General features: G+C 46.8%; 1 protein-coding gene across 4 annotated transcripts in view; it reads right to left on the reverse strand.

Annotated features, from left to right (window-relative positions):
• Positions 1-287: 287 nt before the first annotated feature.
• The window catches only part of DENND5A (DENN domain containing 5A), a gene marked incomplete at its 5' end in the record, with an annotated part of 95,606 nt that continues 83,498 nt past the window's right edge, over positions 288-12,395 (reverse strand). For 3 of the 4 annotated variants that reach the window (XM_082683028.1, XM_082683030.1, XM_082683029.1), the window contains 10 exons: positions 288-1,328; positions 2,785-2,953; positions 3,500-3,623; positions 4,090-4,172; positions 4,761-4,942; positions 5,332-5,450; positions 5,999-6,144; positions 7,338-7,459; positions 10,506-10,634; positions 11,097-11,181. In XM_082683028.1, the coding sequence (XP_082539154.1) occupies positions 1,145-1,328; positions 2,785-2,953; positions 3,500-3,623; positions 4,090-4,172; positions 4,761-4,942; positions 5,332-5,450; positions 5,999-6,144; positions 7,338-7,459; positions 10,506-10,634; positions 11,097-11,181 (1,343 nt within the window). In that variant the 3' untranslated portion in view covers positions 288-1,144. The remainder of the gene's footprint in view (positions 1,329-2,784; positions 2,954-3,499; positions 3,624-4,089; positions 4,173-4,760; positions 4,943-5,331; positions 5,451-5,998; positions 6,145-7,337; positions 7,460-10,505; positions 10,635-11,096; positions 11,182-12,395) is intronic. The other variant, XM_082683031.1, reaches the window with a different exon arrangement.

The raw sequence follows: 12,395 nt of genomic DNA on the forward strand, positions 1-12,395 counted from the left end.
CCCTTCTGTGCCTCAGCCTCGTCTTCTGTGGAGTGGGAAAATAACCCTTAAATGCATCCTTCTCAATAGCCATTTGAGTTAAAAAAAAAAAAAAAACTAGGGAAAGCTCCTGGTGCTACAGCAGGAAGGACCCAGGAGCCGCCAGGCCCTGAGAGGGCACCCTGGGCAGTTGAGGGAGGAGCCTAGGCAATGCGACGCCTCTCACACTGGTCTTTCACATGGACCTAACTATATCCCCCACCACCCACTGCTCACAAACCCCCCATAAAAGTCAGGGATCCATGCAGTTTTGTTTCAGGTGTTTTATTAAGTGGGCCATATTGTAGCTGGTTTCTAGGTTGCAAAACAACATAAATTTAACAATAATAACATAGCCAGTTAGACTGTGACAAGCTTTTTCCTTCCTTAAAAAAAGAAAAAAGAAAAAAGAAAAGAAAAAGATTTAAAACACACAATGGAGGGTTAAATAAATAAGAGGAAGAAAAAAAGAAAACGAAAACCTGTTAAAACATGCTTATGTTTACTTTCGTGCAGCTGTGTGCCAAGAGGAAACGTGATCTTCTGCACGACGGTGCATCCCGGCATGTCTCCGTTCCAAATAATACTGACAAACAAAGAAAAGATGTGGGACTGACTCATCAGTGCTCACAGAGGCACTACTAAAAATCCCTTTGATTGGAGCTTGGGGCTTCCTGCTCAGCACACCTGTGTGTGGCCCGTGAAAGCCAAGTATCCATAACAATGTTAATATAGAAAACATTAGTTTAAAAACAACGTGGAATGGCCTCATGACCAGGCGCGGGTGAGGAAGCAGAGCTGCTCCGCCCGCACGCCGCAGGCTCAGTCCGGGGAGGCCGCAGGCTCCCAGCTTGCGGCCATGGCGAGGGAGGGCACCAGCTTCAAAATAAGCGGCACCAACCTCGTCTCCCTCTCCCTATCACTCTTTCACATGAAAGTGTGTAAAAAGCAAATCAGCAAATAAACTCTAAAATAGATTATTTATTCCAAAAATCCTCTACTTTTCTTTTTACAGTGAGTGTACATCTCCTGTCTCCTGCATAACTTGCTTAAATTCCCTTGGGAAGAAGGGTCAGAGCTGCAGGGTGAGTCTCTCTCCGTCCTGCTGCTAGCTGGTGCTGGGAGGTCAGATGTCGATGCCCTTGACAAGGGACGTCTCCAGTGTGATGTTGAACTCCTGCAATGTCTGCAGCACGCGGATCAAGGAATTGACAAGTGTGTGGTCTTTGATCAGCGCCACATCCTCATACATGTGTGCGGTGATGGGGCAGTCGGCCAGCAGAGCAATCCAATGGTGTAGAAGGTGATCTCTGGTGGGGAAGGGTCAGTCCGGGCAGATCAGAAGGGAAGGGGAAGGGAAATAGTTAGTACAAGATCAAGGGGGAAACTTGCTCCATCACTCCTTGAACAAAGTCTGAGGCTGGAAAAGTAGATAGCTACCTCAGCCCCTTCTCCCTCCCCCAACAGTGCCTGGCAAAGAGGCCTTACATGGTTTTAAAAGGCTCCTGCTAGGGACTAAGCCCCAGGGACACCAACCCAACTTGACCCAAGTTGACCCCATTACCTGCCACCAGGTCCACACCTCCTCCCTTGCCTCCCCCTACTTCCCCCAGTTCCCTAAACCCCAGCCAGACATGAGGTCCAGTCAGCACCACCTCTTCCCTCTCAATAGCCAATCTGTCCCAGAGCATCAGTCCTCCCCAGAACTATCGTAACCAGAACTAATCCTAAGCGCTCACATCCACATAGCACTTGGCATGTGCCAGACACTGTTTTAAGAGCTTTTAACCTTCATAACAACCCTATGATATGAGGTAGGTGCTATCAGTGTTACTATTACCCCTACTTTATAGATGAAAAAATTGAGGTAGAGAGAGATTAAGTAGCTTGTCCAAGTTCATATGGCTAGTGAGTGGCTGATCTGAAAATATGAACCTAGTGAATCTGGTTCCAGAGTCTGTTTTTAACTACTATGCCTTCCTTGGCCCAAATGAACCTCTGCCTTACATTTATTTGGCCTTCACGTCCTCACCTGACCCACAGGAAGAGCCCCAATAATCTTCCCACTCTGATGTATACCATGCATGGTATCAAACTCATATTATTTCAGTGCCCTGATTAAACAACTCTATCCTAATATGGAAGGATTCTCTGCCCCAGCTCCCCAAGGCCCCTATCCTCCTTTCAACTGTTTCCTATGACTGCCCTTCCCACGTTAACCTGTTATTTCCTAACTCCACGTTTTTTGCTTCCTTTAGGACCTCTCTGCATATTCTGTCTGCTTCAAACTCCCTCCCCACCTCTAAGCCTCAGATACCACCTCCTCCTTTCTCTGATCTTTCTCCTCTACAGTTTCAGTGTAACTATGAATGTATGCTTCCTTTTGGGACTCTCACAACCTTCTGCCTTGAACCGTCTTTAATTTGGACATGTAAACTTTTAAATGGTAGGGACCATGTTTTATTCAGCTCATTCCCCCTGCCTTCCATAATGCTTGACACAGCCAAATGTTTGCTGAAGGAATGACTAGATAGACTCTGCTTCAAATCTCACCAGCGGGATGGTGTTAGTCCTCCCTAACAAAATGTGCCCCCACCAGTTACACATACTCTCATCCCCACACATATGCTTCATACAGGGAAATTCAGGGCCTCTAAGGCCTCCCCTGCCCAGCAGCCTCGAGTCATTAGCCGCTCCCCACTCCACCCCGCAGGCTCCAAGCCCCCGGCACCACCTCCGGGGCTTGGGGCCACGCGGCTGCAGTACCTGGCTCCCAAGCACACCAGCATCTGAAACTTGCCGTCCTTGCCTATGTTCCGGGGAGTGTTATTGATTGCGGTAACAAAGCGGCAGAAGTTCCGGGCCCTCGTGTGCCAGTTTTCCTCAGGGACAAGTTCGTTCTGCTCCAAAGTCTCATAATAGGTTTGTGCTTTTTCTGTGAAGAGCAGAAAAGCTTCCCAGTGACAAAGACTCTCAAAACCAACCTATGCCTGACTGTCCTGTGGGCAAGTCCCATGTCCCATGGGTCTCTCCATGTTGCTGCAGGTAACTTATTGTAACATGAATGTTCTGACATTGCTGGTCACATGTCAAAATATAAGGTCCCTATTCTTATGTTTTAAATTTCCTTAAGTGGCCCTTGATATAAAGATGGTCTTTTCCCTAGTCTGAAGTTTAAAAAAAGAAGCAAGAAAAACATTCTTGAGGGAAAAGGTTCTTGCATGAAAATTCTCCAAGTGGGTACATCACAGGGATTGGGCTCCAAATACTATCAACTGGCCTTTTGAGTCTACAAGGAAAAAGTGTGAGGACTGTTTCTAAGCCTTCAAGAAAAGCCAGAGCAAACAAAACTAGATCTAATTTGAGAGTCACCTGGTTTGGCTTCTGCACCTCAGACCCCAATGGTCAGCACCCACAGTGTGTGGGTGAGTTCCCATGTCTTTACATACTTTTCCCACCCTCACACCCTGGCTCAACTCACCCAGGAAATCCCAAATGAAGACATTTTTGAAGAGCCGGGGAGATTTAAATCCATGCTGGAAAGCCTGTTCCAGGGCCGAGACAAGGCCACATTCTCCACAGAGCAACAGCGTCAGACTGCCTCGCTATGTAAAGAAATAAGAGAATGCCAGGCTTGCCTCAGCCAAGCTGTCTCCCCACCACTGCTTCCCCGAAACCAGAGTCCACAGCTGGGAGGGCAGCAAAAGCCTGGCTGGGACCTTGTCTGTCTCCCCAGCACCTGGCACAGTGAGAAGCACAGAGCAGCTGCCAGTGTGTAGCTGCTGAACAGATGGATGGATCTGGGTCCCCACGACAGGGGCAAAGCCAGAGTGACCATTGTTCAGGGAGATCCAGGAAAATCCAGAAGAAGACAGGAAAATACACTGCTCATTAGGGGCCCAAGGGACTCTACTGGGTCATTAGTGTGTAAGGAAACAGGGTAACCCAAAGTTGGCAGAGACCCCGAGGCACACACTCTAGACTCCGGGTTGTCCGCACTACATGGGCCTGGAAAAAGATTATTCTCTCTCTTCAATATAAAGCCCTGGGTTGGAGGGCAGGAAGGCTCACCTCTTTCTCAGGCTTATGGAAGTGCTTCACGATACCATTGACTGCCTCCCCGATGGACTCCTGGATCTGCCCGGTGTTCAGCTCTGATAAAAATCAAGCAGACATCCCTAACCAATCTCAGAGGCTTAACAATGCCTCGTTGACTGAGCACAAGACTAAGGACATAGGAAGGGCACATGAGAGAGGCAGGATAGCCTGGACTGGACCCTAGTTAAGAGTGGCTCTTGCCCATTCAACTTTGTTGAGGTAGCCCTTTCTAAAATCTTGGGGAAAAACAAAAGCTTTTCAGAGTTACCTCAGAGCTCCATTTCTAAAAGAGGCAGGGAAAGTTTATTTTCCATTTTACCCTGGAACTTCTGGCAACCAAAAGAGGGCAAGACTTGGCTGTGAGGCCCAAGAACAAGGAAGGAGAAGGCCAGAAGGTAGACCTCTCACTCTCTAGAATCATATATAAATAGTACAGAGGACCTAGGCCAGGCTGCAGAAGCCTCTGAGTGTGACACGCACCCCCCCCGGCACACACACACACACACACAGATTCATGAGAGGAGGGTGACAGATACCAAGGCAGCTGTAGAGGCTGAGGTATGGACTCACACATCAGGGTCCCAGACATCTGCCCACATTCCCCACCTGGGGGGCATGAGGGCCCAATCGCTCCTCCCACTTACTGGGCTTGTTGTTGGGTGAGATGGTAACGAGCCTCCGGATGACGCTGGGGGACTGCTGCAGGGGCGGGGTCCGGCACGGCCTCTCGTCCACCTCAGGCTGGGATGTGAGCAACTCCCCAACCAGGACCCGCTCCAAGCTCCCATCATCTATGCCCTTCCCCAACCACCGACCACATGGGAACCTAAAGGTCAAGCAATGGCCTGTCAGAGCTGCCAGCTCCTCCCCATGCTGCTCAGCAAAAGCCATCTTTTGAGCCAATCCCTGGAGACAGGCTCTGAAACCAGGCTGGGGTTCCTCAAAGCCCTGCTCATCCGCCCCACTGTGCATCATTGGGAAAGACACCTGAATGATGGGTAGCCTAGAACCTGTGTACACCAACATCAGATGTCTTAGCCTGGAAAACCCTCCTTCTGTTTCTTTTCAGGTGCATGAGGCAGAGCCAAACAGGAAGTACCTCAGTCTACCACGACCTAAGGGATCTCCTTGGGAACTCCACATACCCATGCATCAAACCCAGCCCCTGGTATACCTTACCCCACTATCTCAGGGCACAGGTGAGGGAACACTTACTTATAGGTATGTCCTGTGATCTCATTCCTAACCATCACATACTCCACCAGCCATTTAGCATATAACCCAGAGTTATCATGGCCTATCTGTACCGTCGTGAGCTTTCCCAAGTTCTGGCACTGTGAAAAAACAGCCAAAAAAAGAAGGCAGGTAGGTCAGGAAGTTAAGAGAACAGAGAGGCACTACTCAGAGGTACAGATCTGACTGGCTGCCTGCAACCTGGTCCCTTAGTATCTACAGGGACGAGCACATGACTCCCCTACCACCAAGGCTGGGGTCCAGCACTCTCGCTGATGGAGAATGATCAAGAAAGAAGATGCTACTACCCAAAGGAAGAAAAGGGCCTGCACGCAGAAGGGTCTGGAAGTGGGACAGTAGTTGAGATTCAGAAGTCTCTGTGACTTTTGAACATGACAAAGGCAAGGAGTTCTGCAAATCCAGACAGAGAAGTGTCTTCGAGTCAGAGACCACTTAGACAGGGCAGGCTCCCCCATTCCTGGGTCAACCCTTGGCTTTGTCCTCTGATCATCCCAGGACAGGTCAACTGTGCTAATACATTAACATTATAAAAGCAAGACCACCATAAAGCCCTGCAGAAAGCCTCCATAAGCATTGTTGGACTCCGATCCCCAAGAGCCTGGGGTTGTGATCCCTGGATAACACATACCTCGAAGGTCATCTCTAACACATTCCTGGGAATCTGCAGGATCTGTGTCTCACCCAGTTCTCCCGAAATGCAGATCCATGGGTTGGCGGTGAACATGGAGCCCCCCAGCTTCTTGCTTGGTACAATCAGGATATGGTACGGGATCACTGTTTGGGGGAAGCCACAAAGGCATTGAGGGGGATCAGGAATCCCTCCATACCTGAAAGGGCCCTGACCTGCCTGCCCAGGTGTACTGGCGTGGTTGGAGCCCCTGTTGTACCAGCCTGAGGAGAGCCAGGAGCAGCAGTTCCCAGGACCTAGTCTCTGGCAGGCTTAGAGTATCAGCCAATCCTACCCTCAGTCTCACTCCTCTCAGGGTTACCACCCATAGTCAAAGATCCAAGCCCATCTGCAGGCTCAGAGGCTAAGTGAATTTGTTCATCAAATAATATCACCAACTCTGTGTTGTACTGAATTGCTTTTCGGAGCACTTTTCAATCTATCATCTCATGAACTCTAACAACAATCTCCAGAGAGGTCCTATAATGTTCTTTCTGAGGTACTGACAGGGAAATAGTGAGTCTCCTAAGCTCCAGTCCAGTACTGCTTCTCCTGCAGCCTACAACACTCCTCTCTGAGAGGGAGGATGGGTGTCATACAGAAACAAGAGTCCATGCTGCTGAGGCTGCTGAGTCATGGGCCAAACAACTAGCCATGGGGCAAAGTCAGAGACTAACCCCTAAGGAAAAGAGCATCCTGGTACCAAAGGAAGATGAGGCTCCAAAAGCCTTCCTTGGACCATACTGAACCCTCCTTCCTCACTCTGCAAATAGGGAGATAGGGCCACAGAAGGAGTCAACTCTGCTCACAGAAACCTAATGAGGTAGGGCAGACCAGAGCCTGAACCCAAATCTCCCACTGCAACCTGGAGTAATTTTTCCCTGTGTGCTGGTCTAAAACCTTCTAGGATGCTGTATCACTCCTCTGAGTAGGAATCTGCTTTCCCTTTCGCAAAACAAAAGGGAGATTTCTTTACAGGTGTGCAAAGAGGGCAGTGAACTTCACCACGCCATCCAACTCCACTCCACCTTCATCGCCTTAGGCCCCCCAAGCAGTGCCTAGGACAACAGTGACAACATGATGGCCAAAAAGACTAAGCTCCCCAGTTCAGAACAAGAACAAGAAGCTTCAGAGAAAAAACAACCTCCACAGAGCGCAAATGTACCTCTCTCCTACAGAAACAAAAAGCAAATTGAAAGTACAAGTGACAATCTTCTTTCTTTAAAAAAAGGGACAGTGCGCTAGCAGGCTCATGAAGATTGGAATTGTGAAGGCTAGTGGGGAGCACAGGGCTACTCACGGATAGTTGTGAAGACATTGGTGAAGCAAAAGTAATCGACGGCATTGAAAGAGAGGAGGTGATAGAGGAACTGCTCCTTCTCGTCGTCACAGCGCAGGAAGGCATAGCGCTTGTACAACTTTCTGTCAGAGAGGAGGCAATACATCAGTCTCCCGGCCAAAAGGAGGGGAAAGGCTAGAATTACTCAGTTCTGGAAGGAGACGGCTAAGGGAAGAACAAGATGTCAAGCTTCAAGTTTTTTAGAGCCACCTAAAAAAGGAACAAAGCCAGCTACTCCATCTAAATGAGGGCTATAGGGAAAGTGGCTGAAACCATAGCAGAAACATCAAAACCAAACTCTACCTGTGTCCAAGGATTGATGTTACTACAATGCAGTGTCAGAAGTCACAGGGTCTCCTTTCCTCAACTAGGGGCTGGAATTGTCACCCTTCAGGGATGGCACAGGCCCTTTCAGGCTTCTAGCTAGGGGAATCACCCCAGTGGGCATTGTAGGAGTAACAATGGCAGGAGGTCTGTGATCGGGGCCCAAGAATGAAACTAAGACAACAGCACTAGACAAGAAGAGAGGTGGAGACAGAGGCAAAGGACCTGAAATGTGCACGTGGAAGGTAAAGCAAAGCAAGGAGTCAAACTGGACCCCAATTTCAAACGAGGTAGGGAGGAATAGAAACATTCAGGGGGAAGAGTTGTGATATAAACAAAACATTTGAGAGAAAGGTAGTTATGGTGAATAATTCTGTGAAGCTTGTTTTTGTTCTCGCTGAGTTAAAGGTAAGAAATCTGGATGGAAATAAATGCAGGACTGGGGCTCAGAAGAAAAGTCAAAGCTACGGGGTCAAATGTGGAAGTCACACAACTGCAAACAGAAGGCATGAGAATGCGTGAGATCACTAAGTGAGAGAGAAAGCGTGAAAAGAACATGTGTGCATGCAGAGAACTGAGGACTGTGGAAGCCAGCATCCTGGAAAGGGCAGGAAGAGAAAGAGACCAGGATAATATAAGGCCACAGCAGCCACGCAAAGTGAGTTTCAGGGTAGAGGGGCTACTACACAGTATTAGTCACTGAATGAGGTCAAGGAGAAACAGTGTAAGCTCAGTATACAAGAGCTAACTTTCTCCCCTAGACCCTGCAGCCCCCTTACCCTGCCTTGACCTAACTCCCTTCTCCAAGCTGCAAACAGTTTTGGAGGCTACCTGGAAATCCCAGAGACTCAGGAGCATTCCATCAAGATATACTCTCCAAGGCTGTCCTCCTCCTCCTGTCTGTGCAGCTATGCACACATTTTATGTGCCCAGGTGAATACCTACTAGGTGCTGGGCAACATGCTCATTCATGCCCTCAATGAAAGGAAATTGTAATAAGCGGCAAGCAACTAGACAATGATAACATAGCCCATCAGTAGTGAGGCAGGTTTGTATAAATACTGTGACAAATGCTATGGGTGCCCAGGGGAAGGACAAACCAAGTCTCTGACATGTCTAGACAAACTCTAGCAATCTAGCACCTAGCAACCTGAGAAGTGTGAGTAGTGTGATGTGGCTGGAGCGTTAGGCAGAATGAAGAGAAAGGTAAGAGAGAGCAGAAGGAAGGAATAAATAAGTTTTGATGAAGGGCCCCTTTTTTTCCTCCCTTCTACCCCACCCAAAATGCAATCTATGGCAGCAAAACTCATTTTCCACTCACTAGAGTAGTACTGGGGCCAAAATATAAGGAGGAAAGTTTCTAATACTGAGTAAATTCTCAGCTTACCTCCTTTTAAAGGGGCTACAGTTTAAAGAAAGCAAAACTAGCCTCCTGCTGTTTGCTGCTGCCTGGGCCTTTTGTCTCATACATACCCAGACCTATCCACTGTACTGGACTTCACAAAGTTCTTTGTGCTTGACTTGCTTTCAGATGCCTCCCTGTCCTCCTGCTGGTGACACCCACACTGGCCAGCAAGAAACACTCTTGCCCTAACCTGCTACAATAGCAAGTTTTTCTCTTAACCATACACAACTGTCCCTTAGAATCTGGTGTACAAACACTTCCCTTCCAGACTCCAGGCTTATATGTTCACTTGTTCTCCCAAACTCCAAATTTTATTCCTAAGCCCTCCTGTCCCTCTAGGAAATCAAATTTAAGTGCTTTAAGAATTGTTGTTTCACAACCTCTCAAAGTGAGCTCTCTGACCTATAAAGGGTTTAAGCCTACTTCTTGCTGTGGTTTACATACACAGTAAACAATCTAAATCATTACATTTTCACTTTGAATAAAAACAGATTCTGCAGGTTTACTCAAAACTGTCTACACAAAATTTCCCCAAGGCCCACTCCTCTGCTTTATCATCCTTGGAGAAGTCAAATAATAAAGGACACCATGAAAAGATGCCTGAGGAAATGCTAAACAAAAATGTCCAACAGGCTTGCCAGTGAAGAAAGAGCCAAACATAGACAGGGAAAGTGGAAAGTTTGTGGTCCAAGAGGCAGAGAAGGGGGATAGTCTTCCTTCCCACTCCTCTGGTAGGTAGGGTACAAAACAAATAAAAAGAAAATCAAATGCAGAGAAGCGAACTGTAGGTTGAATGGCCCCTGGGAGTGTGAGAACCTTGGAATCTTTCCTCTTCCTCTTTCTAGGTGGAAAGCGTGGAGGGAGGGAGCCTACAAGGGCCACTGGAAAGCCCTTAAGCTCTATGGAGACTCCGGCAGGGTCCAGACAGTAAGAAAAAGGCCTGAGTTATTTTGGGCCCACCCTGGCCTCAGAAAAGAACAAGAGATAAGGGTTACCTTATTCCTTTTGTTTTCCTAATCCTTTCTTCCCCAGGACAGGAAAGAGACCAAGAAAATGCCCTGTGCCTAAGAGGTATGCAAGTCACCCACAAGCAGTTGGGAGAGGGGAGCCCCAAAACTCTGAGGTACCCAATAAGGACCTCAATCTTCTCACTACCTCTTTAAGAAAGATATTTGGGGACAGGCAGATTGAGAAGATAGGAAGAACAAACATAGCAGAATTTTTCTTCTATAGTTAAAGAGGGAGAAGAGGAAATATTACAAGATCTTCATATGCAATTTGAGTTTAGCTGAACACAGCAGAAATGAAATAGTGAATATTCTCCCTCCTAACACAAGGGTTTCCAAACCCTCCCCACCATTCCTGGGAGCCTGGTTCTACTCCAGGTGGAATGGCCTTACTTGGTGAGTTCATGATCTGAGAGAAGCTGCTTCAGGTGTCTGGAAAGTAACTTCTTTTCCATGGATAGTCGCACCCATGCTCTGGCCTTTCCCACATCAGTCTTGATTTCCCCGATGTTCTGGATGTGCCTGAAGGGAGAATGGGAAAAAGGAGGTGGGGAATGGGGTAGAAGAGGAACTCACTACCAATACCTCCCCCTGTAAAGCCAAACAGGCCTCTTGAAACAATCCGATCCCATCCTGGTCAGAGTCCATCTCTCTTATTCTCTAAATCCTGGGCTTCCCTGTGGCTTTGCAGAAAGCCATCACAATTTGCAGGGGGCAGAGGGGTGACAATATAGCTCTCAAAAAATCAAGCTAACCCTGGAGCCCTGTGATACTCTGGTATAATTCTCCAAAAATGTCAAGAAACTAACTGCTCGTGCAGCTCTATAACTACATCATGAAGCACAAGACCAATGGCGAGTCTTCCTGGTTAATGCAGCTGCCATAGAAGCCCAAGTCCCCTAGACTCTGCTGTTGAAAGTAGACACTTTAGGAACAACTGAAAACGGGCTCTTAGTGGCTTAGTATATATGAATCCAGACTGACCTCATATCCTGAATGAGGGAGATTCTCAGGGGAGACATGACTGAGCTGGCATCAGACTTCCTCCGCTCTGAATCAAAAAGTATTCCTAGAATAAAAAAGATGGTCATGTCCAAAGAGAGACCTGAATATCCTAAGAGCTGACTACCCAAATTTGAACAAGGAAGAGCTGCTTACTTTGGTAACATGTAGCAATTCATGAATATTTATGAAGTACTTAGTAGCTATCAGATGTTATGCTTTTATTCATATCATCTCATTTAATCCTCTAACAACTACATAGCCAAGGAAGGTATCACAGAGTAGGGAACTGAAACTCGGAGAAGTTAAATGCTTTGCCCTAGTTACCAAGTGGCAAAGTCAGGACTGGAGGGAACACAAATCTTCTGGCTTCTAATCCAGCATGTTCTTATGTATCCATGGAAGCAGTATTTCCATTTGGAGCTATTCATGTCCTATTCTTGCCTCAAACTGGGCTACAAAAGAGCCAAGGGAATGTGTAAATGTCCCAGAATGCTGCAATATAAACATACCTCATTTTGTTGCGCTTTCATGAAGCACAACATTGTGCCTCACAGATATTGCACTTTTTTTTTTTTTTTTTTAAATAACAAATTGAAGGTCATAGCAACTCAGTGTCAAGCAGTCTACTGGCATCATTTTCCTAATAGCATTTGCTCACTTTAGGTCTTTGTATCACATTTTGGCAATTCTCACAATATTTCAGAATTTTTATTATTACTATATTTGGCTTTTTTAGAAGATTTATTTATTTGAGATAGAGTGCATGCACATGCGCATGTGCTCAAGTGCAAGGAAGAGGCAGAGGGAGAGGGAGAAGAAATCCCAAGCAGATTGCGCTGAGTGCAGAGCCCGAAACAGGGCTCAATCTCATGACCCAAGAGATCACAACCTGAGCAGAAACAAAAAGCTGGAGGCTTAACTGACTGGACCACCCAGGTACCTCCATTATTATTAATTTGTTGTAGTGATCCATGATCCATGATTAGGACTTGCTGATGGCTCAGATGATGGCTAGCATTTTTTAGCTATAAAGTATCTTTTAATCAATGTATAAATATTTTTTAGACATAACACTGTACATTTAACAGACTATAGTATAGTATAAATATAACTTTTTTATGCAGTGGGAAACCAAATAATTCACCAGACTCACTTTATTGTGATATTCACTTTTTTGTGGTAGTCTAGAACCAAACCCATGATAGCTCTGAGTTATGCCAATGTATTTATATATCCTATGTCTGGTCCAATACTGATAACTTAGTATCTTCACCATTT

This window comes from Mustela nivalis (assembly GCF_964662115.1).
Source record: "Mustela nivalis genome assembly, chromosome: 9".
Lineage (NCBI taxonomy): Eukaryota > Metazoa > Chordata > Mammalia > Carnivora > Mustelidae > Mustela > Mustela nivalis.